The sequence below is a fragment of the Malurus melanocephalus genome, unplaced genomic scaffold (assembly GCF_030028575.1).
Source record: "Malurus melanocephalus ecotype Western Australia unplaced genomic scaffold, MMel_1.1 scaffold_8, whole genome shotgun sequence".
Taxonomy (NCBI): domain Eukaryota; kingdom Metazoa; phylum Chordata; class Aves; order Passeriformes; family Maluridae; genus Malurus; species Malurus melanocephalus.
In genome coordinates, this window is record NW_026623240.1 from 4,240,848 (window position 1) to 4,267,729 (window position 26,882).

At 36.5% G+C, this 26,882-nt stretch overlaps 1 protein-coding gene across 1 annotated transcript; it reads right to left on the reverse strand.

Annotated features, from left to right (window-relative positions):
* Window positions 1-999: 999 nt before the first annotated feature.
* DNAI3 (dynein axonemal intermediate chain 3) lies at window positions 1,000-26,791 on the reverse strand. The gene is made up of 23 exons (XM_057374594.1): window positions 26,668-26,791; window positions 21,435-21,533; window positions 21,166-21,204; window positions 17,487-17,668; window positions 16,838-16,942; window positions 15,868-15,993; window positions 14,927-15,126; window positions 14,542-14,658; window positions 13,696-13,886; window positions 12,660-12,784; window positions 12,472-12,561; window positions 11,938-12,054; window positions 10,997-11,125; window positions 8,945-9,018; window positions 7,572-7,719; window positions 6,728-6,815; window positions 5,922-6,052; window positions 5,021-5,084; window positions 4,529-4,659; window positions 3,666-3,870; window positions 3,170-3,258; window positions 1,833-1,960; window positions 1,000-1,230 (listed from the first exon to the last, which is right to left on the reverse strand). Exons 2-23 carry the CDS (start codon window positions 21,517-21,519, stop codon window positions 1,224-1,226), a joined length of 2,571 nt encoding a protein of 856 aa, XP_057230577.1. The 5' UTR covers window positions 21,520-21,533; window positions 26,668-26,791; the 3' UTR covers window positions 1,000-1,223.
* Between the last annotated feature and the right edge of the window lie 91 nt (window positions 26,792-26,882).

Genomic DNA, 26,882 nt, shown 5'->3' on the forward strand with positions numbered 1-26,882 from the left:
AAAGGAATATTGCTATAATATTTAAACTTGAAAATAGGAAACAAGAGACAGGACTCAGTTTGAAAAAACAATCCAGTGGCACCAAACCTCTCTTAAATCTGACCAAAATTCAATTAAAGTGCTAAAAGTACATGACAGGGAGATCCTGGCTGTAGAAAATTGAAGTGGCATGTCTTTAACACTGCCTAACCCCAATTTGCAGTGTTTATTTTGGGACACAGGAGCCTCACGCTGATCCTGYTTTCTCTGTGGCTGTGCTTTACTCTGATGAAGCAGAGCACTGGGGCTGGCTATTGCTTGTCAGCCGAAGATCCTCTCTGCAAATCCCCTGTGTGCCAGTTGTCTTTTGTGCTTTAGTGTCTACTGTGACCGCATGGACATTTGTTTGACAGGAGTCTGTGACCCTCAAACAGTTTGGTGAGTCATGGAAAGAGTGAACTCACCCGTATAGAGTTTAATCTGTCCTCTGATAGATTTAATTTCTGCTTGACAGGCTCTGCTCAGTTACATGGTGTCTGACCTGGCTATTGAAACCCAGCAGMAGCAGAAGCACTTACCAAAGAGTCCTCTCTGGATGGAGGGTGAGTGTTAATATTCATGAGCTGTTACTCATTTACACTGGTAAATATTAAAACTTCTGTAAAACACCATTTGATCTCTCTGAGGGATAATTGTCTTTTGACAGAAATGCACAGCTACAGTGAGCTTACTAAAAGCTGTTTGTTCTAAATAATACTGGTTTCTTTGAGGGAACAATATATTTTAATGGACTTGGTTTTTGGTTTGTAAGCACTTGCCAGGATTAAGTAACAATAAGTTTGTAAACTGATGATAGCAAGTAAAAGTGGTTCAGACTCCTGACAGACAGAGCTTTGAAAACTATTATTTAAAGAGAATATTAATTATAACTGTATCAATGAAAAATAGTGGGAAAACTGTGTCCAAATSAATTGTTCTTTAACCACACTGTGAGCAAACAAATGGATAAGGTTAATGAAACAATCATCTCTCACTGCAAGATTCTTTATTTGCAAAGCTAAACATGTTCAGCTGAAATAGATATTTAAATCAGAAGCTTGCTTGTTCTAAAGGTGATAATGGGATCTAAGCCTCCAATGAGGAAAATATTTCTTGCCTCCAAATCCATTACTGTCTGCTTCTCCAGCTCCAGCAACACAATGAGCATTTTCTTGATACTCCATGTCTTCTTTTGTTTTCTGTAGTCACGTTCTGAAGGAAAAATCATACCGGGCAATAGTACATTGTTAAGCTTTGAAACCTCTATGTGACCCCATTGCTTTCCAGTGGTTTGTATCAGTGCTAACACAAATTAATGAAAATAGGCAGCACATAGGGCTACATCAATCAACCAAAGAAATTACAATTATTTAGTATTCTTAAACCATTTACCAAAAAATAATTAAGCAAAATTCTTATGTGAGTGGAATGGAAAGAATGGAAGGCTGGAATCCATCCTTGCTTGAAGGAGCAACGTTTACAGGAAGTTGCCAAAATACAACTTTTTGAACAAAAATTGGTGTAAAATGAAAAGCAAATTTATGGTTGTTAAATGTCCATAGGCTCTAAAGCTCTTGCAGGGGGTTCACTTGACCAAGGAATACGCCCACATGAACTAGGACCAAGCTTTCCATTCTTAAGATATGAATAGAAATATCATATCACATCTGTAGATATGAAATAAAGCTATTCTGATTATTTTCTTCCTTTTTTTTTTTTTGAAAATACTGTGGAAAATCCTGTCTAGCAATACAGGTGCATTTTAATGATACAAAGAAACGTAGAAAGTTTTCTTAATTCCAACTATARCATACCGTTTTCTCTGTCTCCAGCTTCCTTTCAATTCTGTTTTGGCTTGAAACTTTTGATACTCTTTAAACTCCTGTTGACAGTGCTTCAGATATTTGACTTCTCTTTCAAAGTAATCAAGTACACTGGCTTGCTGTTAACACAGTGATAAACAAAGATCATTACATGCCCAAAGACACAAATATCTTGCTGATGATCTGAATGGTATTCATCTTGTATCTAAATTGCAAATACAAATATCTCTATTTGTCCCAATAGTTTGAAGCAACCCAATATAAAGATGTGACGAACCTCAGGCACAAAGTAACCATAAACCACCAAATACTTCATTATTATGCTATGCATTTATTTTGTCTGGGATTCTGTGGTTTCATTTTTATTTGTCTCTTTAACAGTGTAGTATTTTTCACCAAATACTTCAGTTACAATTAATGTAATCTACATATTAGTTCCTTGGTTAATAATTCTGCAACCTAAGCAGTTTAGTTCTAAAACACAAATGTGTTTCCTACCTTGCTTTTGAGAAGATATTTTTACTAAAATAGAGCTGCTGACCTGATGTTTTGTTGCTACCCATTGCAGCTCTGTGCATGGCAAACCTTTATGGGATAGTTATAAACTATTTAAGTGCCTATATAATCTTAAGGCTGCAATAGAATGGGACGATGATTTTGTGATATAAGAGTAACAGGCTAGTTAGCAAGCAAGACTGCTAGACTGAAACAGTAGCTCAATCTTTGGCTGGGAGGGGGGGAAAAGAACAACTGAAAACCATGCAGGAAAAAAAAAGAGCAATTAAAACAGCTTCCATTGTTCCCATGGCCTTTTGGTACAGATACTCCTTATTCCAAGAGCATGAATGAGTGGGAATGTTAGTAGCAGTTTTCAAAATGTGCTTCACTAAAGTAGAACCAGATATGAAGACATGTAAATTGAATTGCTCAATTTAAAGGAAAAAAATGATGCAAATATGGACAAGAAGGTGTAAAGAAAAAGGAATTCAGTACATCTACATTACTCTCCACTCTAAAGCATTGTTTTAATGCATGAAATGTGTAATTTTATTGATGTGGCAAAAAATGCTGACCTCTTAGTTGTGTTTTCATGTAGCCAGGTTGGAGCAGTGGAGTTCTGCCAACTGTCCTGAGGTTTCCCTAAGTTGACTCTTAGCTAAGCTCTGTGCAAAGCCMCCTTGGCTACAGGTGATCTTTAGAGAATATGGCTTGTTCTGATTTCAAATTAAATGCCATTATCTGAAGGCAGTTTTTCTAGGCAGACTTGTTTCTGTGTTGGAGTTTTCAGGATAAGGTGTTGAAGTGATTTAATAAAAATTCTTACCAACCTCATTACTTGAAGGGTGACATAGTGTTTGACAGATTTCCAAAATCTGCAGTACTCCAAGTTCATCAGAAACAGCTAGAAAATGCTGCTCTGTTGAAAGATATTTGACAAAAAAACATATAAACAATCCAAATTCCAACAGCAACGTGAACCTCCACCCAAAGACAAGCTACATAAGGTTCATTTTTTTATCTGGTCTTTTTAGTTTATTTTTCTCTGCCACATAAAAGGCAATCTCATTGCTCTTTTATTTACAAATGAAATTCCCTTTAAAGTTTGTCTTTTATCAGACTTCTAAAAAACTGAAATATTTTCAATTGCTTTTCTGCCATGGTAGTACACTTGGAACAGATGAATCCATTTTTGTATGTACAGTCTTAAATTTGTGGAAGTATGTACTTACATGAGACCACTTGTAATAAGATTTATGTRCCTTGGAGTCATGGGCCATTTTGCAAACAGGATACCACAATAAAGTGCAATCACTATCAACATACCTGAGGCACTGCAGGTGCTGATGAAAGTGATGAGTGATTTGGAGATGTTCTGGAAATGAGATGGCTCATGAGTTTTCTTCAATAAGTCCCAARTATCTATATTTCCATTGTCTCTGCCAATGAAGAAAACTCCTGGTCTTGTTAAGGACCATTGTCCTGCAGTGTATCTTCCTGCAGAGCATCTTGACTGAAGGATTGGTCCATTCTTAATTGTTTTTCGAAAACAAATAAAATAYAGACAATATAGACAATAAAAATTAAACAGTACTTTTAATTCACTATTTCAGATCTTCTGTCATTGGAAAATGCTCACAATATAAGTGGTTCTATTACAAAAATTATATCAATGGCAAAATTCTTACCACCTGCTGCAGATAAAAGTTATTGTGAGAAGTAAAATACCTGGTATCTCACTTCCAGTCTGTTAAGATAATCTGGCTGTCTGCTTTTTGTCACGTGCAAGATTTGGTACAAACATAAAAAAATCCCAAGGTTTCTTTGTCTTCACACGATGAAAAAACTTKGTCCTAAAATACAAGTTCTTCAGATTTGTTCCATATGCATTTCCTTCAATCTTTYGTTTCCCTAGCAGCAGAATTGAATAGTTGGGAAGCTACATTTTTTACAAGGTTGAAATTTAAGAAAGTCACTTCACTTTTTCTGTAAAAGGCAAGTTTGCTAAGCTGTATCTAAAATAGTCTTCTGATGTGAAAAAGATGGAAAGCTTCTTTTATATCTGATTTGTTTCTAGGCTGTGAAGCTTTGTGACTTACATATGTTCCCGAAAATACAGTCTCTGAGCCTTTTACAGTTCTGTCTTGTATGCCTATCACATATGCTACAGCTGTGTTAAAGTAACTTACTGTAACCCCTTCTTTCCAAATGGCAAACTTCTGGCCTCCAATGCTTAGAAAGATGTCATCAAAAAAAGGAGATTTCTGGAGAGTGTTGATAGGTTCAGTGTGAAGGGTGTATTTCTCAGAGTGCTTCTCACCTAATGGAGGAAAAAGGCAGTTGCTTGTTACTGGTGCCTTAGTGATCAAGGAGCAAGAGAGCAGGACCCAGCACAGGCCTGGAAGATACCAGCCTCATTTTTTTTGCTCACAAGGTACAGGAATTGGAATTGCCACGAATCTAGTTACTTCCATTATTTGTGCCAATAGCTTTGTGCTGTTCTGTTGTGCCAGCTAAAGTGCTTGCACTTTTGAGGGAGTACTGCTAAATTCAGGTGTCATCAGTGAGACAGACTGTTAGAGCTATGAGCAAGAACCTTAAAAAGACAGAGCATAGACACAAATATTTTGAAGTTAGTGATATATTAAGGTTTAAACAGGCATTGAGAAACTTGAACTTACTAACTGGTTTTGCTGAACGACCAGCAGTTGTCATTTTCCAGTCAGAATAAAYAATTTCTCCATCCTGTAATGCCAAAAAAATCAAGCAAATGCTAATGTTAGAGCTTGGTGGCTTATTTCAAAGTGACTTGTTTTTAAGCTGTGACTTTAATTATAACCATCATTAAATAGCATCTGAGTAAATTAAAACTGCTGAATTTGCAACCAATAACTGAAAACTCATTGAAATTTTGCATCACCATTTTTCAGTTACATATTTTCAGAACAGCTTTACTTGATGTATATGTAGGTAGTCCTTCCTGCAGAATGAGGTACTTGGTACTTTCCTCCCGCATTTGGGGAAAAGGTGATTGGAAAAAGGTAGCTAGAAGCAAAATATTAATTTCTATATTAACTCAGAACTGGGAAAGATTAATGAATTTTAGTTGCATAGGGCAGGTAGCAGACTATGAATAGTTGTAATTTCTTAAAGTGAAATTAAGTTGGGGGATAAATTTTAGTGTAAATGTTTTCAGCTGACCTGTGGGGAGACACTAAAAATAATACTAATCTTATGTGTTCTGGAGTAAGGAAATAYTCTTTGGTTCCTAATAGGTGGTTAAGCTCAACTTATTTTGGAAATGTCTTCTAATTCTGCCCTTGAAGTAAGAGTTCATAGTCTAACAAATACTGGAGGTGTATTATTTTAAAGCATTTTAAATTTAAAGCATTTATGTTTAAAAACATTAAAATGGAAGTAAAATGTGTTGTGGCATGTTCAGAAAGTTTTTTTTTAGTTAGAACTGAAGAAAACATGCAAGTGAAAGCATGCAAAACATATGTGAAAACTGTTATTTAACTGTTCAGTCTTTCAGATACCTTGGATTAGCATTTTAATTGGTAATATATTGTTTTCACTTACTTCATTTCCAGCCAAAAAGTCAACGGAAAAACTGTCTAGCACTTCCAGATTTTTGCTTGAAAAAGTACTCATCTCTGTATATGGTCTCTCTTTGGGRGGCGCTCTTACTGCGCTCATGGATTTCGGCCTCCCTAGGAAACAAGAGTTGTATCTTTTTGTTACACACTGGGATTCCTCAGACCAAGCAAACCCTTGGTCTTGTAAAGGTAGTTTGTGGATAAGGGGAATTTCAAGAGGGGACATGAAGAATGACTGCCAAGTAAAGCAGCAGCTCCGTAGATTTACTCTTTCCAAGTGGAATCTCTCCGTTGCTGCAGCTCTGAAGTAAGTGCTTCCCGTATCCAGACAATTCTTAGGGTAGCACCTTAAGCACCTTAGTTCTACACAGCACCGGTGTCTGTGTGGGAACTGCCCTTACACRTCACCCATAGCTGCTGCAAACAGGAGCCAACATCTCTGCTCCAGGGAATGGATTATGATTCTAAAAATAGTTCTCTGTAATGGCTGAAAAGGACATAATGTTTCAGGGATAAAGAGATWGGGTGGGGGATTTGCATGGGCTCTTAAGTGAAACTGGATAGAGTCACTGCGTACATGGAATTGCTCAGTTTGGATTCAGTGCATGTACATCTCTTTSCAGTCATGACATGTAGGTCACACACTAAATACCAGTATAATTAAGAAATCCTTTTCTGCAGATGTGTTTAGCTATTTAGCGTTTTGTTGCTCAGCTTTTATTATGTATATACTGAGATACAAGCTTATTAAAAACATTTCCTCCAGTAATGTGTAATAAAAAATATTACCTGAGGTTTTGTAACTATACTGCAGTTCCCGTAAACTAATTTTGGTGGGACCATACTCAGTGTTGGTATCCTTTTCGCGCAGATTTATCTGTTCAGAGAGAAGTGCATTTGCTTAAACCCTTTTACCAGATCTTTGAGGTTCAAGTCTAAATGGCTTTCTGCTGTAATGGAACAGATCTTTGCAGTGTAATACTCCACAAACACTATTTGCTGCCTCACATATAAGCATGGAGAACATGCTCTTTGTGTTATCTTATTCCTGGAAGAATTTTGCTTTGTTTCTAGCAAAAAAGCCGAAACAACCCAGCTCCAGTAGTCATGCTTGTTCAAAAACTGGACCACCTGCAGCTGCTCTGAGCAGCACAGACCAGTATGCCTAAAATTATAACTTCTTTTTCTTACCTTAACACTGTTTTCAGCCTGGCTTTTTTTTTCACAAGATGCTGGGGCTTTTTTTCATGAGACTGAGTGTTTGTTTGCTAGTAATTATGGTTCTGCTGGCCATGACCATGTTCCACCATTGGGGACCCACTGAGATAGACAGCAGAGCAGTTGAAAAGGCTGACAGGAACTTGCACTATTTATGCAACTACTTTTGCATCTACTGCAGTTTTTTTTAGAGGCAGACATGCTGTTTCTCATTAATTAGCTTTTCAAAATATATTTTATTGAAGTTTCGAAGGAATGATGAAGTATTTAATTTCATAATCAGAAAATCACAAGGAAACAACAATTTTATGGRAAAATTAGAGGAATTAGGGAAAATTAGGGGAGCAAAAGAATAGAGTTCTGGCCACATCTACAGTTTGTCTTGATCCATATGTTCTGTATTTGTGTACACTACCTTTATGAGAGGTTTCCAGGAGAGATCCAAATTATCATCAGTACCTGGACCACCGCGGGGCATAGGAGGTCTTTTCTTCTCCTTTGCTTTCTCAGATGAAGTTTTGTCACTAAATTCAATGGCTGGAATATCCCAAAATAATACTGAGCTGCAAAATAATTGTATAATATATTTTGTATAGTGTTTTGGTTTGAAGTTACTTACAATTTTCCTTACATTATAAAAGGTTTTTAACCTTTCAACTTCAAACCTTGTATAACAATAGAGACTCTGAAAATCAGACAAATGCTAGATATTTGCTTCTTTTGTAAATGATGAAATATATTTCTTTATTCATCAGTTAATTATACCAAAGCAGCTAGATAGTATTCATACAGTTTGCTTATGAACAGTTACTGGGTGAACTTACTGGCACTGCCTGGGTGAAATTCCTGAAGGCTGATAAAACCCAATAGAATGCTGTAGCAGGTAATCTAGTAATCCAAATCAAAGATCAGTCTCAATTTCTGTGTGTGCCAATTTATTTGCTGACATTCAAGGCAAATGGTCCCACTCACTTGTACCTGTCATCYCACTGGAGTTTTCAGTCCTCTGATTGTTCATTTTGCCCTGCTCTGGACATTCTCTCACAGGTTTGATATAGCCAATGAAACATCCYTTATTGCTCCTCTCTCTTTCCCTTTTCTATCAGGAGTTGGTCAGGGACCTCTGCTCTTCAAGCATGACATTACAGTGACTTCCCTGTTCTTCAGGTAAATACTTTTAGTYTTGCTCTCTCTGACCCTCCCTTTGACATGACTAACAAATATATGATTGAGCCCAGCCCTGCAGCCTTAAAGCCTTAGGTCTTTTGATGTCGTGAAAGCTAAACATTTTTTTCCACGTTTTGCATTCTGCCCTCTTGCTACTTTTTCCCACAGAATAATAATTTAATTATCATGACATAATTATCATTCAGTCCACAAAAGAGGAGATTCATGCAGAGTAATCTTGCCAGCTAAGTCTGCAAATTGATCCRTAGTTTACAGTATTTCTGTGGCCTTAGAACCTTTTAACATTTCTTGTGSATCTCACACARTCAAATGTGTGGGGATGTGGCTTTCCAGGCTAATGGACATGTGAGCAACACTCTTCTGAAGGTGGTATAAACAGAATATAAACGTATATAGGAAAAGTTAATAAACTCTTAATGCCACTACTGTAAAGGGTTTAACTGAACAATAATGCAAAGTGCTTTGTCTTCTGCATACAGAATTCCAGCTACGCAGGAGATGCTGATAGGGATCCAGAAATGTACTAGTTAAATCATGGATTATGCTTCATAAATTTTTTCCAAAGGGATCTGGAAGATGTAGAGTATGTATTGTATATACCAGTCAGGGGAGCAGGTTACAAACTGCAGGTAATTTTCATCTCTGCTTTCAAAAGTACCACCCTTTCGGTTGTCCTGAAAATAACAGTAATAATTATTACAGGGGAAGAAGATGATGAAAGGCAAAAATCACACTCTGATACATAAGTTCTTCAACACATAAAACATGCTACTAGAAATTAAGTCACTGTTTATGCTTGGGTAAGGTTTGAAAATCAGGACTTATTGAGTTGCAATTGTAGTGTCAACCTATTTTACAAATAGCTTTGCTTCAAGAGAACTGATACCAGCTTTCCCTGCTACACACCAAAAATTCTAAATTAACTTTGTAGGATAAATACTTGCTGGTACCACTGCAAGTCAGACCCTCTTTAATTTGCCATGTCTGTAACTTCTTTTATGCAGCTTAACCAAAGAGCTGGTAATTGAGAAATTAATCTCCAGCAGTTCAGTGTAGTGGAAGTGATGTGTCTTTGCCAAGTTTACACTATGGATCATCTATCTTAAATTATCATTTGGCTAGGCCTCACTGTGGGATCATAGTAGTGCCTTCAAATGTTAATTATTTATAGTTTAGTTTGTGTATGTGAGGATCTCTATACTATTTATCATTTACCAAGTAGTTATTGTTTTATAGCAAATTAATTTAAATTACTCAGGAAAATAAAGGAAAGGTGTCAGGATAACAAAAGATTACAGGTTAATCAACTATAACTTCCAGTTATATGAAAAACAATGAAAACCAAACATTTTTTGGCTAAAACAGTACTTAYAAAGTATGTGGCAAAATTTCAGCTACTTTTTTTTTTTTAGGCCAAATTAGGCCTACTCTAATTTTTGTTCATGAGTTTATTTACCAGGAATCACAATGGCAGTCTTGCAAGCAGGCTAAGCTGAATTAGGTTCTGGATGGAGCTTTGAATAATTTTTCACTAATATGTAATTATAAGACTGCTGATCTTTACAGACTGTGCCATAAAAACTGCTACACTGTGCAAAGGCTGACACATATTCCATCTTTATATAACAGAAACTATGTGCCAGCACATGTTGCTAAATAMTGGTAAAGTGACTCTTCTGTCAGTGTTATTTATTAAACACGGGTCTCCTGTATCTGTTATCCAAGATGAACACAAAAACAACTTTCTGAGCCTAAACTTTGTCTAAAAAACCCCACCCAAACAACAAAAACCACAACAGTGTTCTGCTATCCAATTCCATTCTTCATGCTTTACATCTGGTACCAATTAGTATCCGTGACTAATACTGTATAAAATAATAATGAATAGTGGTATCAGCTGTCTTTTTAGGATATATTTGTGCCCTTCTCCTCACTTTCCTGGTTATGTTACTTAGGCTGTAATATCTGTGAAGTCTTAATTTTCTTCTTTTTTTCAAAAATGTATTGCTATGTAATTTCCATAAACCTTTTAAGGATTTCAGTTTTCTTTAWCTTGGCCTGCTTTTCATTACTTTGCATCTGACTACATCTGCATTTCAAATTATTTCAGCAACCATTTGCAATACTTTAGTAATAAAACGGCATGCASTGTTCCTGTTGGACCCTTTAATTATATGTCTCCTAAGTACTTTGGAGCTTTAAAACCATCACAGAAAAAGTAAGTTTTGATTATACAAATGGCATCTAGAAAAATCAAGGTAACTACAATAACACTGTTCTTGGGTATCCAGATATTTAAGTAATTGAATGATTTCTTGGAATTTTTAGTGMCAGGTTAGATTGCTCATAGTAGAAATTCAATACATTTTAGATATGGAAGGCTTACTATAATTTTGAGTTGTAATTTTCTGTAAAAAAAAAGGAATTTTTTTACAGATTTTTTTTTCCTGTATAAGCAGATTCATGTCAGACTGAGAACAATGAACYGGAAACTTTAATTAAACCAGATTATTAATGTTTATTAAATGCAGTGAAAATTAATGAATACAAATAACTGACCCTTTAGTATTTTCTCTTGAGTTGACACTGGGATTTCTGAGGTAGTAGATTAGAAAAGCAATAAAAAGAAGAAACGTGGATTTTTAAACTCACCTCAGGATTTYGTGGTAGCCAATGTATATCTGTTACTGGATTTTTATGACTGTACACTGTGGAAGAGGCTGCACAGTGGCTCACTAGAGATGGCTCTGTGCTGCTCGGCTCGACTTGCTTAAGTGGGGACTAGAAATGTTTGAAGAAAATATATCTCAGTGTATTCCAAAATAAAATTGTAGATCTATCAAAGGAAAAAGGTTACTTTGCATTCTGTTAATGCTTTTTCACCTATTTCAGATCAGTTTATAGAACTTTCTAGGGGTCTAATATTTTGCATTTGGGAAAAAAAACCCAAAACAAAACAAAAAGGAAAGCATCTAAACAGGCCTTTGGATATAAAGCTCTAAAAAGAATTCCAACATGCCTCTACAGACACACACATCATTACTGTCTCCTCTGCTCTTAAGTCTTTCTTCTGCTTATTTTTTATTGTCTTTTTCCACTGAAATTGTCTCATCTTCCAAGCTACCTTTTCTCTGTCCACAAACATCTAGCATACTTTTCACTATTGCATTCAGTAACAAACACTATCTGTATTTGATAGGCTTTGTAAGGTGCCTATGAAAAAAGAGGCTCACTGAAGCCTAAGTGGCACAAAATGCAGTAAACCTATTAAGCTGTACTAATCAGGTAGAAAATATAGTGATTATTGTGATAATGGCTTTATTTAATGAACTCATCAGATTTCTTAGCCTTTCTAGGGTCTCACTGCAATGATTATCTACTACCCTCTTTTATGTCAGGATACCTTCACCCATTTTTCCTCCACAGAACATACTCTGCAATATACTTACAACAGAAGCATTTTACCCTATTAACAGCTGTTTTCTTGATTTCATAGAATCACAGAATGTTGAGGGGTTGRCGTTCTGTGCTGCCAGTGCACACTGCTGGGGAAGCCCAGTACACCACSATCCAACCATCATCCCCAGAATTACCTCAGTCACCCATGCTGCCACCACTGTTGGCTCACCCTCTGTGTCAGGGATTTCAGCAGCAGCAGGATTTGTGTTTTGCAGCTGTTCTTCATATTTAGAAATATTCCACAGTACAACCTACAATCAGAAATGAGTATATTGAAAATTATTTTGCCCTGTGTATTAATATGCATTTTTTTTCAAATCATGGAGGTTTGGGGAAAAATAGGAAATTCATTCTCTGCACTAGAATTTATGAAGTCTTTAAAGTACTTTCTCTTTAATCTGATGCAATCAGCAGAAAGGTTACACTTGTCTCTGAAAAATGTCTTTACAACTTGACCTATTTATCAGTACGACAAAGAAGCATCGTACTGGCTCAGCTACGGAATGACCAGACATAGCTTCAGTCTGGGGTAAGAGAGTTTCAAAACTCTGTGCAATTTGTCTTCTGTCTTTATGTGTTACTATAGATGTTGGCTACATCTCTTCACCCCTTTTTTATACTGGAAGAAAATATAAAAATTTGCAATTTTATTTTTAAACAGCGTAAACCTGTCCATTCACACAGCCACCAGCAATGGCATTTGGATCACTTGGATTGAACTGAAAGCAGTAAATGTCTTCAGGAGCCTTCAGTATTAACTAGAGAGAAGAAAAACAAGATAGTTGAGAAATACAGTCACACTATTTGTTCTCATGTTTTTAAAWACTTGGCATATTTAAAAGTCTTGATTAAATACCTGGGGGCAGATAGGGTCAAAAAAACTCCAGAGAAGTATAACTGACTGAGGTAGTGATGATTTATTAGAAAGGTTAACTTGCTCTTCATCACAAGGCTGCTCTCTTGCTGACAGTGCTATAATCCCTGATTGAAGGAGACAATAAATTTTCTCAAAAGAGACAATTCAAGTTTCAACACAGTGATAATTATTTTGAATGGCTTGTATTTATACCTTCTGAATACAGCAAAAAAAAAAAAATGCAGGAAATAAACCCCAAACAAACCAACCATGTATTCCATTTTTCTTTTTTTTTTTCAAGATTAGCTTTGAGGCAACCGTTTTTGTTACTCAGCATTAAGCTATTTAAAAATGAGTCATAGAACCTATGCATCAGGATAAGTTCTCTTTTTGCTACTGCTCYGTAATGGTGTAACACTGCACCTGACAGGCTTATAGTCCTGGCCACCCATCATGAAAACAAATCTTTGGTAACACAATTAATTTTCTTACACAGGCTGCAGTGCTGTCAAGTAATATGCTGGGAGCTGGAGCATTTATATAGAACTTAATTGYGCCTTTAAATCTGTGCAGAGCAATAATCCACAACAGGGAGCAGGAGCTGACATTTAGTGTGTCTTGTGATGCTCCCTGGCACTCAGCAGAGCTGTGTCCCATTGTGGCTGTAACATTCCTCACAAGTACTGGGTGTGCTGCAAGGGCCAGGCATGGGGACAAGCACAATGATGTACAGAGCCATCCAAAGAGTCTGGCACGACAGCCCTGCTTCAATGAGCCTCACAGGGGGGAAATGCCTYTTTGCTGTGATCTCCACTTACATGTTAGTGTAAAGGACTTTCCATGGCCTGTATGAATTCTACAAAGAATTTTTCTGTCTAATTTTTCATTYTGTCTCAATTTGGCAATCCAAATAGGGATAATAATTAGCTTTTGATTTCTTTTTAAACMTTAAAGCTGATGATTTAATGAAGGATGCATATTTTGTAGCTGACATATAATACCCATCGCTGAAGACTGAAATCAGTAACTGCATTACCACCAATGGTTGGATGACAGCGAACGCAGCTAATGGTTYTGTTCTTGAGATACTGCACATCTGTAAATGATTGGTATGCTTTGAGATAAACATCTGGCTCGCCACCAGCACTTCTTTCATCTTCTGCTAGAGCCTTCCAGTCATCAAAAAAAACATCCATAATTTCATTTTGCTGCAATGCAATTTCCATTCTGTTTTGTGAAAAGAACAGTTAACACATCAACAATCCAGATGTGACCACTCAATAGCAGAATTACCAATATTTCTGTAAAGAGGTAGCTTTTGTTTTCCACAAAATTATGATCAGAGTTAAAAAATCAAGTATTAATTCCTCARTGATGCATCACTGCAAGGAAAACCTCTTCTGTTTAAACAAAAATAGCTACTGTGCCAAGAATTTAACTCCAGTTCTTTCTGGACCAAGTCCAAAGATTGTCCAATTCTTGTGCAAAAATTGTCATTAAGTAGGACTTGTCCCACTTAATGGAACATGGCTAAGGCCATAGTCATGGTTAGGACAGCTTTGCTCACTGCATAGCCATCTGCTTGAGAGAGCAGTGTTTGAAAGATCAGTWTTGCAGTTTGTTTGGAAAGATGCAGCACTATCGACTTTAGCAGTTCTGATACCTATTTAAAACAACATTCATATTTATATGGCATAGAATAAATGTTTATTTTCATAGAGACAAATATTAGGTTAATATTTGTTAATGTAATAATAAAAGTAAAAAAGTATAAGGAAAAAAAATAAAATTAGTATTTTACTAGACCAACGATCCATGTAGACAAGAGAACTTGCTTGTACTCTGTATTATTTCAGGTAAGTGTATATTGCAGTAATTTTACCTTATATGTACTGTTGTAAGAAAGTCTTTCAGCGCCTTAGATGACAGACTCTCTGCTTTCTCTTCATTTGACAACTGTCTAGGATAATACTGCGTGGATGCATTTTTTGGACAGATCCTACCCAATTGGAATAAATTTGAATGTAAATATAGAAAACATTTCAAAGACAGAAACCCATGTAATTTATAAAATTTAAATATAAAAAATTTTTCTAGAAGTTTTTCTAGAAACTTTTTTAAAAAGAGTTAAAGAAGAAAGATGCAAATAGATCATCCAATTTTGTTCTATTAATCAGTTTGTAACTCAGTAACTCCAGAATTTTAGTTGAGATAAGAAACAGTGCATAGCCTAAGAAATAAGCTGATAAGTATTTTCTCATACTTACAATTTTGTTTGAGTACTAGTTTCTCTTGCTTTTGGAACTATTTGCAGTCCCACATCTCTTTCAAGCATTTTAATAGTGAAAGTTTTGTCTTCATAGGACGCACATTCAGCATAACTGTCTTTGTCATCTGAAGCGTTCTTATCAGTAAATGTAATTGGTGCACCAAACTTCCTGCGAACTCGAGAAATCTTGTACTTAATCTGGAAAAGAYATATTTCCGTGGCTAGCAGAAGAGAAGGTTTGTGGAAAGTTCATTCTGTAAAATGGCTGCTTTCATATAATTGTAGAATTAGAACTATTGATGATTTCTGTGTTGAACTTGCTTATATTTCTGCATTTTGAAATTCTAAAGTGCTCTTATAAAYAAACTACATATGTAATAGAAGACAGATTTGTATTTGTAAAACAAGAAGCTGTAGCATTTTTGGATTACTGCCAGTAGGAGAAGAGAATTACATTTTCTAATTCATGCAATATTAAAACTGCACATTTAATTAAAGGATTGATTTGCAGGAAGCCTTATGTAATACTGAGTTAGGCTGCCAAGACCTAACTTTTCAGCCCTTCCCTCTTAGTGGAATTCTCAACTTTGGGTGAGGTATTTCAGCTTCCCTTGCAGTGCCTAAGGAGAGAAAAGTGCTCTGAAGAAGATGCAAAAAAAAAAAAAAAAATTGGAGGAGTTTCTTTTTGTTGAGAATTAGGAAGGAAAAAGGGATGTGTCTTCACTTCTGCCCACAAAGAGAGGTTGAAACTTGACTGCAGGCAGTAGAGAGGTATTTCCTTGTCCTAGATTGATAGCCAGGTACTTTTACCCAGCACCTCCCACAGACCCGGAAAGAAAAGTAGGCTAAAAATACTTTTGAGTGGATCTTGCCAGCAGTGCAGAACTTAATGTAGGCCATTTACRTTTATTTGATTGACTAACATCTGTTCATTCTGACCTTTGTATCCCTTTCTTTAAGAGATTCTTCTTCAACTTCCTTTTCRCTGCCAAGGGAAACCCAAGGTTTGTGGACTTCCTGAACTTCTTCTTCATTTTCTTCTTCTACTACTTCAGGTTCTGGAGGCTGTGACATCAGTGAGAAATGGTACTTTTTCAAAAATTTGTTACTAAAATTTAAGTGTGAACTAGAAACCCAGTTTTCAGTCTTCATTCATACATTCTTTACTTTTGTCTCAGTGCAATGAGTCTGGGTGTRCTGTGCTCCTAGGCAGGGCTGGGTTAGATCCCATTCATCTGTGCATTAGAATTTTCCAATAAGTGTTACATAATGAAATTTACTACTAAAGAGAGACTGTTGTCTTGAAAGCAAATAATTTTATATAAAAAGAATTTATAGTGGTTCTTTTCCATTAGGCTCTCTGGTCAGAACTGTATTTTACTTTTCTTAATTGTTGCTTCTCCTGATTGCCTGATGCTGGATAGCAAACTCATACTGAAAAATTACATCATCTTTCTATAAACATTCTCCTACAGTGCAGTGCACAAGTTGTATTTATCTGGAGCTATTTAGAACTCGAGATATTTTAATGATTTGAAGAAAATTACTTGATCAATATATTCTTATAYATTATGAAAAGCAGGTATAATGCTTCTTTGAAGACACCCAATATATTGTCTTTTATTTTTATGTCTGAGAAATCTGAGTATTGGCAGAGAAAATTAATGCTTATGATAAAGTATGCAGCAATGGGGGTTATACTGGCCTCTACCTCTGAGGTAAAATACAAAAATTTAATTCCGACCTTCTCAGTATAGAATATATTTTACAGTAATGCGCATATTTTTCCATGGTCAGCTTAACCATTAGAAAAACAACAAATGCTTAACAATACCCTTCCTTACATCTTTATTTGAGACTAGATTTTGAAATATTCTTAGAACAGTGCTGTTGTATAGTTGGATTTTACCTTTAGAAGTTCTTCCTTGGCTTCCTCAGAAGCAACAATGTAAAAGTTCTGTCCATACTGGAAGCTTGGATCAAAAACTATCAAAAGTTCTTCCCCTGGATACTCCTATTTTAATTTAAAAAAAATAGTGGAAAACTGAAAACAAATAACATTAAAGCAAACATGAGGTTGTGACKGGAAAAGCTACCCCTAATATAAATTCAGTATCTTAGGTTAAKTTTGTGTTCTTAACAGAGAATTTTATGTGCTAATTGAAATGAATAGATGAGGTTTATTTTGTAATAAAAGTAAGTCTGGGACAAAAACTAATCTTTCATACAGACAATTAAACAAAAAATAAACTGTTTTTATGATTCTTAATGAATAGGCCATGAATGAGGGTAAGCCAAATAGGTGAAGCTCTGTCAGTTCACTGAATCAAAACTAATAGTATTTGTTACTTTTAGTATATTTTGAACCTAAAGTTAGGAAAAAAAAATACATGGCGAGCCATGAGAAACTTTGAGTTGACATTGGTCCGTGACCTATAGCACTCAAATATTTTAGTATTAGTGTTTTTAAAGAGTCAAACAAAACAGACCCYTTCCTTAGCAGAATGTACACTCTGAGACCATCGAGTTTGAAAGTGAGAATGAAGTCAGCTACATACTAGGATAACTTTTTTGAAAGGGTGGAAATCAGACTTCTTAGCTCTTTTTTTCAGGTCCTGAAGGATGTCCTCTTTTTTAATACATTTGAAACAATTTTCTTCTGTGACATCTTCATCAGCTCGGCACTTAAAAATTTTTTGGGTCTTTGCAGTCAAATCCAAAGGAAAGATTTCAGGGTGGCCTATGAAAAAAAGAAAAATTGTATAACTTCAGAGTGTTGTTTAAACATACATATATACTTGGATAACTCTATGTCTTTACTGTTTCTAGTACAATGCCTTTGAATCTCTCAGCTTTGTTTTTGGTATTTTTGAAGGCATGAAATACAAATTATATTTACTTTATCAATCTTKGAAAATACTCTACCCAACATTTTGCACATAATGAATATGATTTCACTGGTATGACTTTTTTTCTTCTTGATCAACAGGTTATTAAGAACTTTAGTGAAAAATCTTKAATCGACTGTTTTTAATATATTAAGGGCAAAATGCATGGTTCTGACTTAAGAAAGCCTTTGAATAACTATACTGTGGTCCTTCCCTGCAGGGCAGCGCCATATTAAGCCAAAGTTTAATCTAGATGAGGCTTCCCCCAAGTTAGGAAGCTTTTCTGATTTTGGACTTTCATCTTGCTCTGACTGAGTGTGCAGCAGAAACTGTTTCTCACTAATCACATGAGACTAAGGAAAGGTCATTAAGATTGAAGTAAGTTATTCCTTTTCAGCTTTACTGAAGGATATATGTCTTGTTTTCTAGACACATGACCTCTGTTAGGTTCATTCATATTGATTCAGGATGAGATATTTCTTATCCTAGCTCTAGCACTGATGTCTTCGTTAGTTTTGGTGAGGCTGGATGCAGTTAGGTGACCTGTCAGCTGTGCTTTGCAAACAGTCAGAGGATAATACACAGTGCCTCTTGTTAAGTGTGTGCCAGTTGTAAGTAAGGCAATGTATGTAATGCTGGTCTTTCTCATGTTCCATGTTCTGTCTCCAGCTTACGTTACAGCTAGAGGTGGCAAAGATCCCTCTAGGCCCAGTTAGTCAAATCCTGTCCCTGACACTCCTCCTTGGCTATACTGCTCTGCTAGCAGACTCATGCTCTGTCTCAGCTGCCCTAGGAGGAGCATTCCTCACAAAGACCACCATATTTTTGCCTGAGAAGACTGGACTATGTTCATCTCTTTGGTGAACTGGAAACTGAAAAACGTAGGGMCATGTATACTATGTACTATTTTTCTCTACTAAAATGTGCCAGCTGCTGTGATAATAGCTGATACTTTCTATCATCTTTGTTTCAGTCTCTTTTCTTACTTTGAGTTATTTAGTACTTCATCTTAATTCCTGGCACCTGTGGGGTTTTTCCYCTYTGTGTATGCCTTGAAGAGAAGTCGWCAYACGTCAAATGATGATTGTGACCAGCTGTGTCAGCGTGTTTTAAGAACTCATCTCTAATCTAAGCCAACAAGGACTGACAAAATGAAAAATCCTCCTTAATCTCTGCATAATCCTATCACATAATACATTATGTTTGATGAATCTGACATTTATCCTTTAAAATCTTTCAGTGCTGCTACTCCACTGCATCTGCTCTGCCATAGTCATCACTAAAATTAATGACATGCATGATGTTTCTGGCACATGCTACACTATGCCACATATATGGATTACTTGCCACATATGTGGATTACTTAGTCCCCATTAAGTGTGTTATTTGTTGCACACACAACCTGTTTGTAGGATGCACAGGCCATTACTTCCCTTTCATCAGAGGTTGTAATTAATATTGCAAGATTTTCCTTTTTTATATCATGGAGATTTCCAGGATTTCTGTGTGGATGCTTCCAAAAAATACAAAATCATAGGGATGATGATTGGGAAAGACCTCAAAGTCATCTGGTCCAAACTCTCTGTTGCTATCACCAGACCTCAAAAATTCCAGCCAGGAGAAATGGTTCTTTATTCAATAAGCTTTTATGCTATTATTTTTTAAATGCTGAATCATGTATACAGCCTTGTGCACAAATGCTAATGCTAAAAAAACCCTTTTGAAGAGATGTAGGTTTCATTGTCAAATGAAACAATACAAGCATGCATTAAAGTTAAGCAAAAATATAATAGACATCACTAGGTGAAGAGAGTAAGACATATACTCTATTTTCTTCAATGYTGTATTTCTATAAGCAGAATAAAAAAGAAATAGAAATAAAAAKAAATAGAAATAATATAGAAATAAAAATTTCTATGTATTGCAGAATATTATTTTTAAAAGAATCTATAATATAAGGAGCTGATATTGGAATTCTTACATTATAAACATTTTTATTAAATGCTCTTTCCCAGTATAAAGTGCATTACATCTGATCATAGGTTTCACATTGTTTTTCTATTAATGAATTGTACCTGTATCATTTTTAACAGTCAGCAGTTCTTTGCACTACAAGAACYTCTCCAAGGACCCAGAAACTCTAAGGCACAAGTAAAGAACCCTTGCAGGTCTAAGCAGTGCATGCACGGAGTTTAARTCTCGCACAGACAGTGGCTGCTTACCCCAGTGTTATTTTCCTGCTTTTATCAACAGSTTCCTAGCAGTGGTTAAGCTGTTGGAGCTCTAACCTTATTTGCCAGTAGGTGGAGGTACAATTCTTTCTTACTAAGTATCTCCTGGAACACTGAAAATACATTTTTTAAAGTAACACTCTAATCATGYGAGGGATCACTTTTTGTGCATTTTCATTAATAAAGCTTAGCCATTTTGGTAATGCTAACCAGAGAACAATTTTTCTTCCACTCATGTGCTCATAGGATTATGTAGGAAAACAAGTGATTTATAGTTTCTTGTAATATTACCTAGTTTGTGTATTCCTTGTTTGCCACACTGTTTTAGTTTTAAATAATAAAAGCTGTACTGTTACAAGCCAATTAATAAGAGAACCCTTTGGACTGTTCCTGTAAACCATAGATAAATTTTACATTGACATAAATTTATGTTATATCTGAGGAATAATTGCACGAATTGGATCAGAAGAAAAATCCAACCAGAAATATGGAAAATAAAAAAACATTTAAAATAATTTTATGTTTAAGAAAAAGAATATATTTAAAYTTAGAAAAGTGCATAATTTTAGCCYTTAACTATGGCCATGCTTAAAACTGAGCTTTACTTGCACATAAGCCAAATTGTGACTTTTAAATGGTCAATTTTTYCCCCTACAAAATAAAAGATGCTAATCAATATCTATTGGTATCTATGATTAAAAACCRCAAGTGATATGCTAAAATCATCTTCTCACAACATTTAATAATGATTTGACAAATATCAAAGATTAATAAATTATGAAAGTATTTCATGTTTTTCTTTCAATTGATAAATTATTTCTAAATGCAAAGATTTTGCATCCTGTAATTCTGTTGTGATGCTTTTTATTTCCCCTGATCCCAACTCCTCTCAACTCAAGATAAAACCATTTCTACAAACCCATACCTGTTTCCTGCTGCTACTCAGAGAGCCACTGTAATCAATAGCTGCATTTCTTCATAGTTTCTAACTAGTTTCTAATTTTTCTCATTCATAAAACCAAGGTTTTTATTCCCTGGCATTAGTAATGAATGAAGCTTCAAAATGCTTTGAGTATTCCAAAATTACTACTTTAAATCTCAGTCATCATAGCACTTACCTATACTGGCCATAGAAAGATCAACTTCATCTTTTTTACCTGAAATGTAATGAGATAATGTTATTAGTAGCATTGGTTAAAAAACTATAAGTAATTTTACCTCTCTCAGTTATTTATATAAAATGGCATATTCTAATTTATTCTATGGTTTTTTAATGCATGGATCCAAATTAAGGTAGATCTTATGTGAGACCAGATTGCTGCTTTTTTCATTGCTGCTGTACCTTACATATCAAACTGTGCTCCTTTTCCGTCTGTGCTTTCCTTACCTTTGCCTTTACCCTTTCGTTTCTTTGATGATGMTCTTGAACCACCTATCAAGGTAGTCTTGCTGGATTCGGGAGTTTCTAACATTTTTTCAGATTTCTCTAGAGAAAGAAATGTATCATCAATAATTTTAAACAGACAACAGAATACACTGTGTATGAGTGAAAATTTGGTCCATGATTTTATGTAATACTTTCATATRCAGCTAAAGGTATGTTTCATAATTTACAATCATAAACTGTATTTTCATATCATATGTGACAGATGGAAAGACTTCTTCTGTCCAGGGTGATTAAAAATGAACACTGATTATCCAAAACATTGAAAGGTTAAATTAGGACATGAGTTTCTCTTACTGAAAGCTAAGGATCTGAGCTAAAGTGGGAAGAACATGGATGAAAATTCACCAGTTATAAATGTTTGTCCCAATGTCCATAATTGTAAATCATTACTCAGCTGCAAAAAGCATTTCTATTTTCAGTTTATTTTCCAGTGTGGTTCTGTGGAGGATAAACTCGGGAAGAAGATATAAGCATAATTAAATGTAGCAACCACACWGCAGGAGATGATACTGGATAGAAGGCTACTCCTGTTTCATTTACTCTTCTTCAACCCAATGTTTGGTGAAAGGGTTAGACCAGTAGTGCAGGAAAGGCTGATTCCATAAGAAACGCAGTTCAGCCTGCCCGCTGCTCAGGCCGGACAGCACCATCATGTGGGAGATGCTCACATAGCAGCCGACAGAACAACTGAGTCGGGATGGCCCAAATCCTCTTAGAATGATTGGAAATTGTTAAATGTTAATAATGAAGAGCCAGAGGCATTCCGATGGGATGAGGACAGTGRGGCTCTCACTCTGTGTCCTCCCTCTTCCGTGTTCACACCTTTTAAGACTGTAAGCTATCTACAGAGCACCTGCAGTATTTGGATGGTATTACAATTTTAACACTACCAAGAGGAAAGTAGATGCAGATAGGACAGAAAGAGATGGCACCTTCAAGAATRCTGGCATGAGTTAACTATTTCTGATGATTTCTTACAGGAGCTACAGCCCCTCTGCCTGTACACATGAACARCACATTTACTGTCAAAATGCTTCAGGTGAAAAGGTGAGTTTATAAGAAAATGTTCTCTCTTGAGAGTTTCCTTATCCACAGCCTAAAATAGTGAGTGCTAAAACAAACATGCTGGGGCCTGTACGTTTGYAATTTCAGTGGCATACCAGACTGAAAAACARCATTTCACTCTTTTCTGTGATAGTWCTCTAATACTCTAGAAGCAAGCAATATAACCTCAGCTTCTGATCCAAATTTTAGTTTGGAGATGGCCACTGATGGTAATATATAGGTCATGGATTATAGCCTGCTGAAATAGCCTAGGTTTGGGATACATGTTGACCTCCCGTGAATTCAAGGTAAATTTCAGTGTTGACTTTAATGGGGGCAGAATCTGTCACTCTTCTTACAGTTACGCATTTTTCTTTTTCACTCGAGTCAAAATAGGAAAATATACCCTATAAACCCTCAGAGTCTTTTCTGTATCATACTGAATCTTGAAGATCCCTGTTGCAGGCCGCATCCATGGCATGCTTAGCTTATAGTTTTGAAAGACTTAGGCCTACCTCACTTAGAGTGCATATCTGATGGTTAAAAGAAACTAATTTTTCCTTATTTAAAAATCAAAAAGTGCAAAGCTGTTTCTTAAATATCTTCTTGTATATTTTACATATAAAAATTATGACCCATTTTGTAGATGGGTTCTGTGACTGTTCTGATCTGAAGCCAACCTTTATGCCTCTGTATAAGAGACAGTCCTCCAGGATAGAAGATAAGGCTAGCTGGTTAGAAATCAGTTGAAGGACAATATGAAAATCTCATATATATTCCAGTCACAATGTCTTACTTCACCATTTCATAATTATGCACTGCAACAAAGCTAGTTTGGAAATTTTGAGTGAGTTCCTCTGAGTATCCTAAACTTTAAGTCACATGAATGGAGGAAAYGCTGAGAAGGCTGAGATAAGTCACATGCCTATGTTTAGTAAAATCACTCACAAATAAAAACATCCCTTTTATTTCAACTTTAAACCATTTTAACAATGATTTAAAGTATATTTTACATCTAAACCCAGCTAAAACTCTTTAAAATGGTCTCCCAGTAACCAGTTCCTCCTCCTTCACTGAAGGGATGAGGTGTAGGGGTTAGATGCAGCATTACAGAGATAAGGGCAGTGGTGGTGAGGTTGGTGTTGGTGCCTGCTGCATGTATTTGTGTGTGTTAATACAAAAAGTACCCCTGTTTATGGTTTGCAGATGAATAGAGCAGTCAGTTGGACTGTTTGTGCTTCCCTCTGGGATGCACAGGACCCCTCAAATGGAATGCAGATAGAAAAGTACAAACTACTTATCTTCTTTTACAATATCCCTAATACCATATCACCCCTGCCCATTTGTCATYCTGTGGGCATATGATTGTCAGTGGTCAGGGAACATGGAAGGCCTGCAGAGAAAACAAAGGCAGAGCTTCTGGAAACTTCTTTGGAAGCATACCCAGGCCCATAGCCATTTGCAAAGCATATATGCAAAGCTGGTTTTCACACAGGAATATGGTAATCTCCAGTCGCTCCCTTCAGGAAACAAACACACACTGAGAATTTTAAAAGGGGTACTGAGCAGCAGCCTTATGCACCTCTTCTCTTCCAAACAAAAGAAATAAAGGAACAAAAGTCCCAATGTGTAAGTTAAAAGCTATTATTTTCATAAGTTACCTCTTAGTGTGGGGGTTTGCCTTTTTTTGCTGTCTAAATTTTTATACAAAATACCAAATCCTATCAAGAATGCCATGAAAAAAACAGTCTATATTAGTGACTGTCTGGAAATATGACCTAAACAATTTTTTTAACCTATGGTTGGCTCCTATTCTCTTTCTATTCTGCTTGTTTAGAAAGGACTTGTCCAGACACATGCAAATGTATTATTCCTTTCCATTATGTTTATGAAGATTCATGATTCTATGACTGAGAAAMGGTTGGAAACAACATTTAAATTAACATAATTTGAAAATTTTAAGAGYGCACAACCTATTCAAAATTATAGCTTTGGAAAATCAATGGTCATAAATACCGCCATGTAKTCTATTTTTAAAAGTAAGTAATATTTAGATTTCATTAAATATATTCAGTGTAAATTTTCAGCAGTTTTTCAGTGGAACAGAGTGTTACATTATTTAATTGCTAAAACCTGAGTAAATATTTGCCAACTTTGTTTGACATTTTATAGCCTAGTTTGTTTACAGATGGCCCTAATATTTTGAACATCAGGCTTAAGTGAAAAATAAGATCAGAGTGTTCTCCTAATCCTTTAATGTACTTAAACACTTACAGATATAAACAAATYCGTGAAGTTGCTAGGTACTGCAAAAGGCAAAAGTTAATTAGCTATCAGTTCTACACAAGATGTTGTCTGATTTGAGGACACAGAATGATTCATTAGTTGCCTAATTGAATTATTTAAGGTCAAGTTTGTGTACATTACAATTTTAGGACTGTAATTTACTATMATTTGGAATCACAGAAGAATTGAATGCATGTCCATTTTACAAAAGCACTACAAAGAAAGGATCAAAACCATGTGCTACTTGTTTTTTTTTTTTTTTGTTGTTGTTGTTGTTGTATCACTACCAAGCTAGAAAAATACATTTCTGTTGGTAAACTTTTAGGAACCTGTTAAAAACACCATCTCGAGAATTACTTTGTCTATCCAGAAATTCACATACAATGTTCCTTTTAATTAAACTTTTTCTATTTTGCTCTGTACAAAAAGCAAATAATACAAAATTGTTAAAAATTATTAACAATGCTTGTGCATATTTGGACACAACCTCATTGTATAAGTTGTAGGGAGTAAAGCTCGAGTTTCAGCTATAAATAGTTCTATTTGAATGTACCTGGTTTCACACATACAACTTTTCATTAAGTCAGGCTTACTTGAACCCAGTGCTGACTTTGTTATTTGATAGAAACCAGTAGGTGTAGTTACAGTACCTGGGTACAATATGTGTAAAATTAGGTTAAGAATTAATAAGAAAGCCATAAGAGAACAAAATGGAAAACTTCACTAGAATGTTGGCTAATAGTGTGTTCTGTTTCTGTCCTTTCTTTCACCCAAAGAGAAATAGATTAAAATTGGAAAAGGTATAATATGGATGATTGTTGACATRGAATGTTTTGTACTGGGAATAAACTAGGGTTCTTTTTAGCCTGAAAATTGTGTAGGTCAGTGAAATCACAAGAGACGTAGAGAAAGTGGCCAGGAGATGCTGATTCATGGTCTTTCATAATACAAGATTGAGCTGGCATCACATGAGCTTATGGATGTGGAACAAATAACTGGGAGCAAACAACAGGACATTGCACAGTAAGTGCTTTARTTATAGAATATACTGCCCGTGGACAGGACAGCTGCCAGAAGMACAAAATTTCAAAACAGGGCAAACTGACAGATGAGAAATTGAGGGCCACTAAAAATAAGGATAGTATTCCYCTGGCTATGGAAATGAAACCACAGATCCAAGGATAAAAGGGTGCAAAGACTGAAAGTATGGCTTTGCTATAACGTTGCCTGAAATAATTTCTGGTATGAGGCAGTACAACTGGTTTAGGTTATTCAAATTTCATAACTATTTGGTTGGTACTTCAAAGGTTGCTAAGTATGCTGTAGAAGTTTCATAACTGGTCCTGCCAGCAACCAAACAGTAACATATGTTGCCTTGTCATGACTTTTGAAACAGAAATGCTATATTGTAAAAATTTACGCTAGATAAGACCTGTTAAGCACAAGTAAGAAAAACAATCGTCTCGTCTTCGGAGAGTGAGAGCTGGGTCGCTGGAACAAGATCGTGTATGCAGACCGGGGATGGGGGCTGTGGATTTGCAGGGGGTTGGCAGCAGCACGGGGGTGCTGTGGCGGGGCTGGGCAGTGTTTGCAGCGCGGATCCCGTCCGCTGCCCCCTCCACCCTCAGGCACAGCCCCCTCCACCCTCAGGCACAGCCCCGCCCAGCCCGCAGGCAGCCGCTGCCCCAGGCCCAGGGAAGAGGCGGCTGGGCCGCACGGGGCAGTCGGGCTCCGCGCCAGCGGCTGTGCCCTGCCGGCTGCTGTCCCTGTGCTCTCGAGTCGGGCACCTTTCACCCGCTGCCCCCAGCGCTGGCGGGTCCCCTTCGTGCCCTTTGTCCCCTACCTGTGCGGCCGCGGCCCGGCGCGTCCCCGGCGGCGCGCGGTTGTCATGGCGACGGGGCCAGCCGTGATTGACGGCTCGGACAGGCAGGCGGCGCCCTGCTCTTCAGACCCGCCCCGCGGGGGCAGCGGCAGGGACGCGCCAGATAAGAACTACCTGTCCCAGCATGCCGTGCGCGAGAGACGTGCYGCTGATGGTACTCTGGGGGCGCGGGGCAT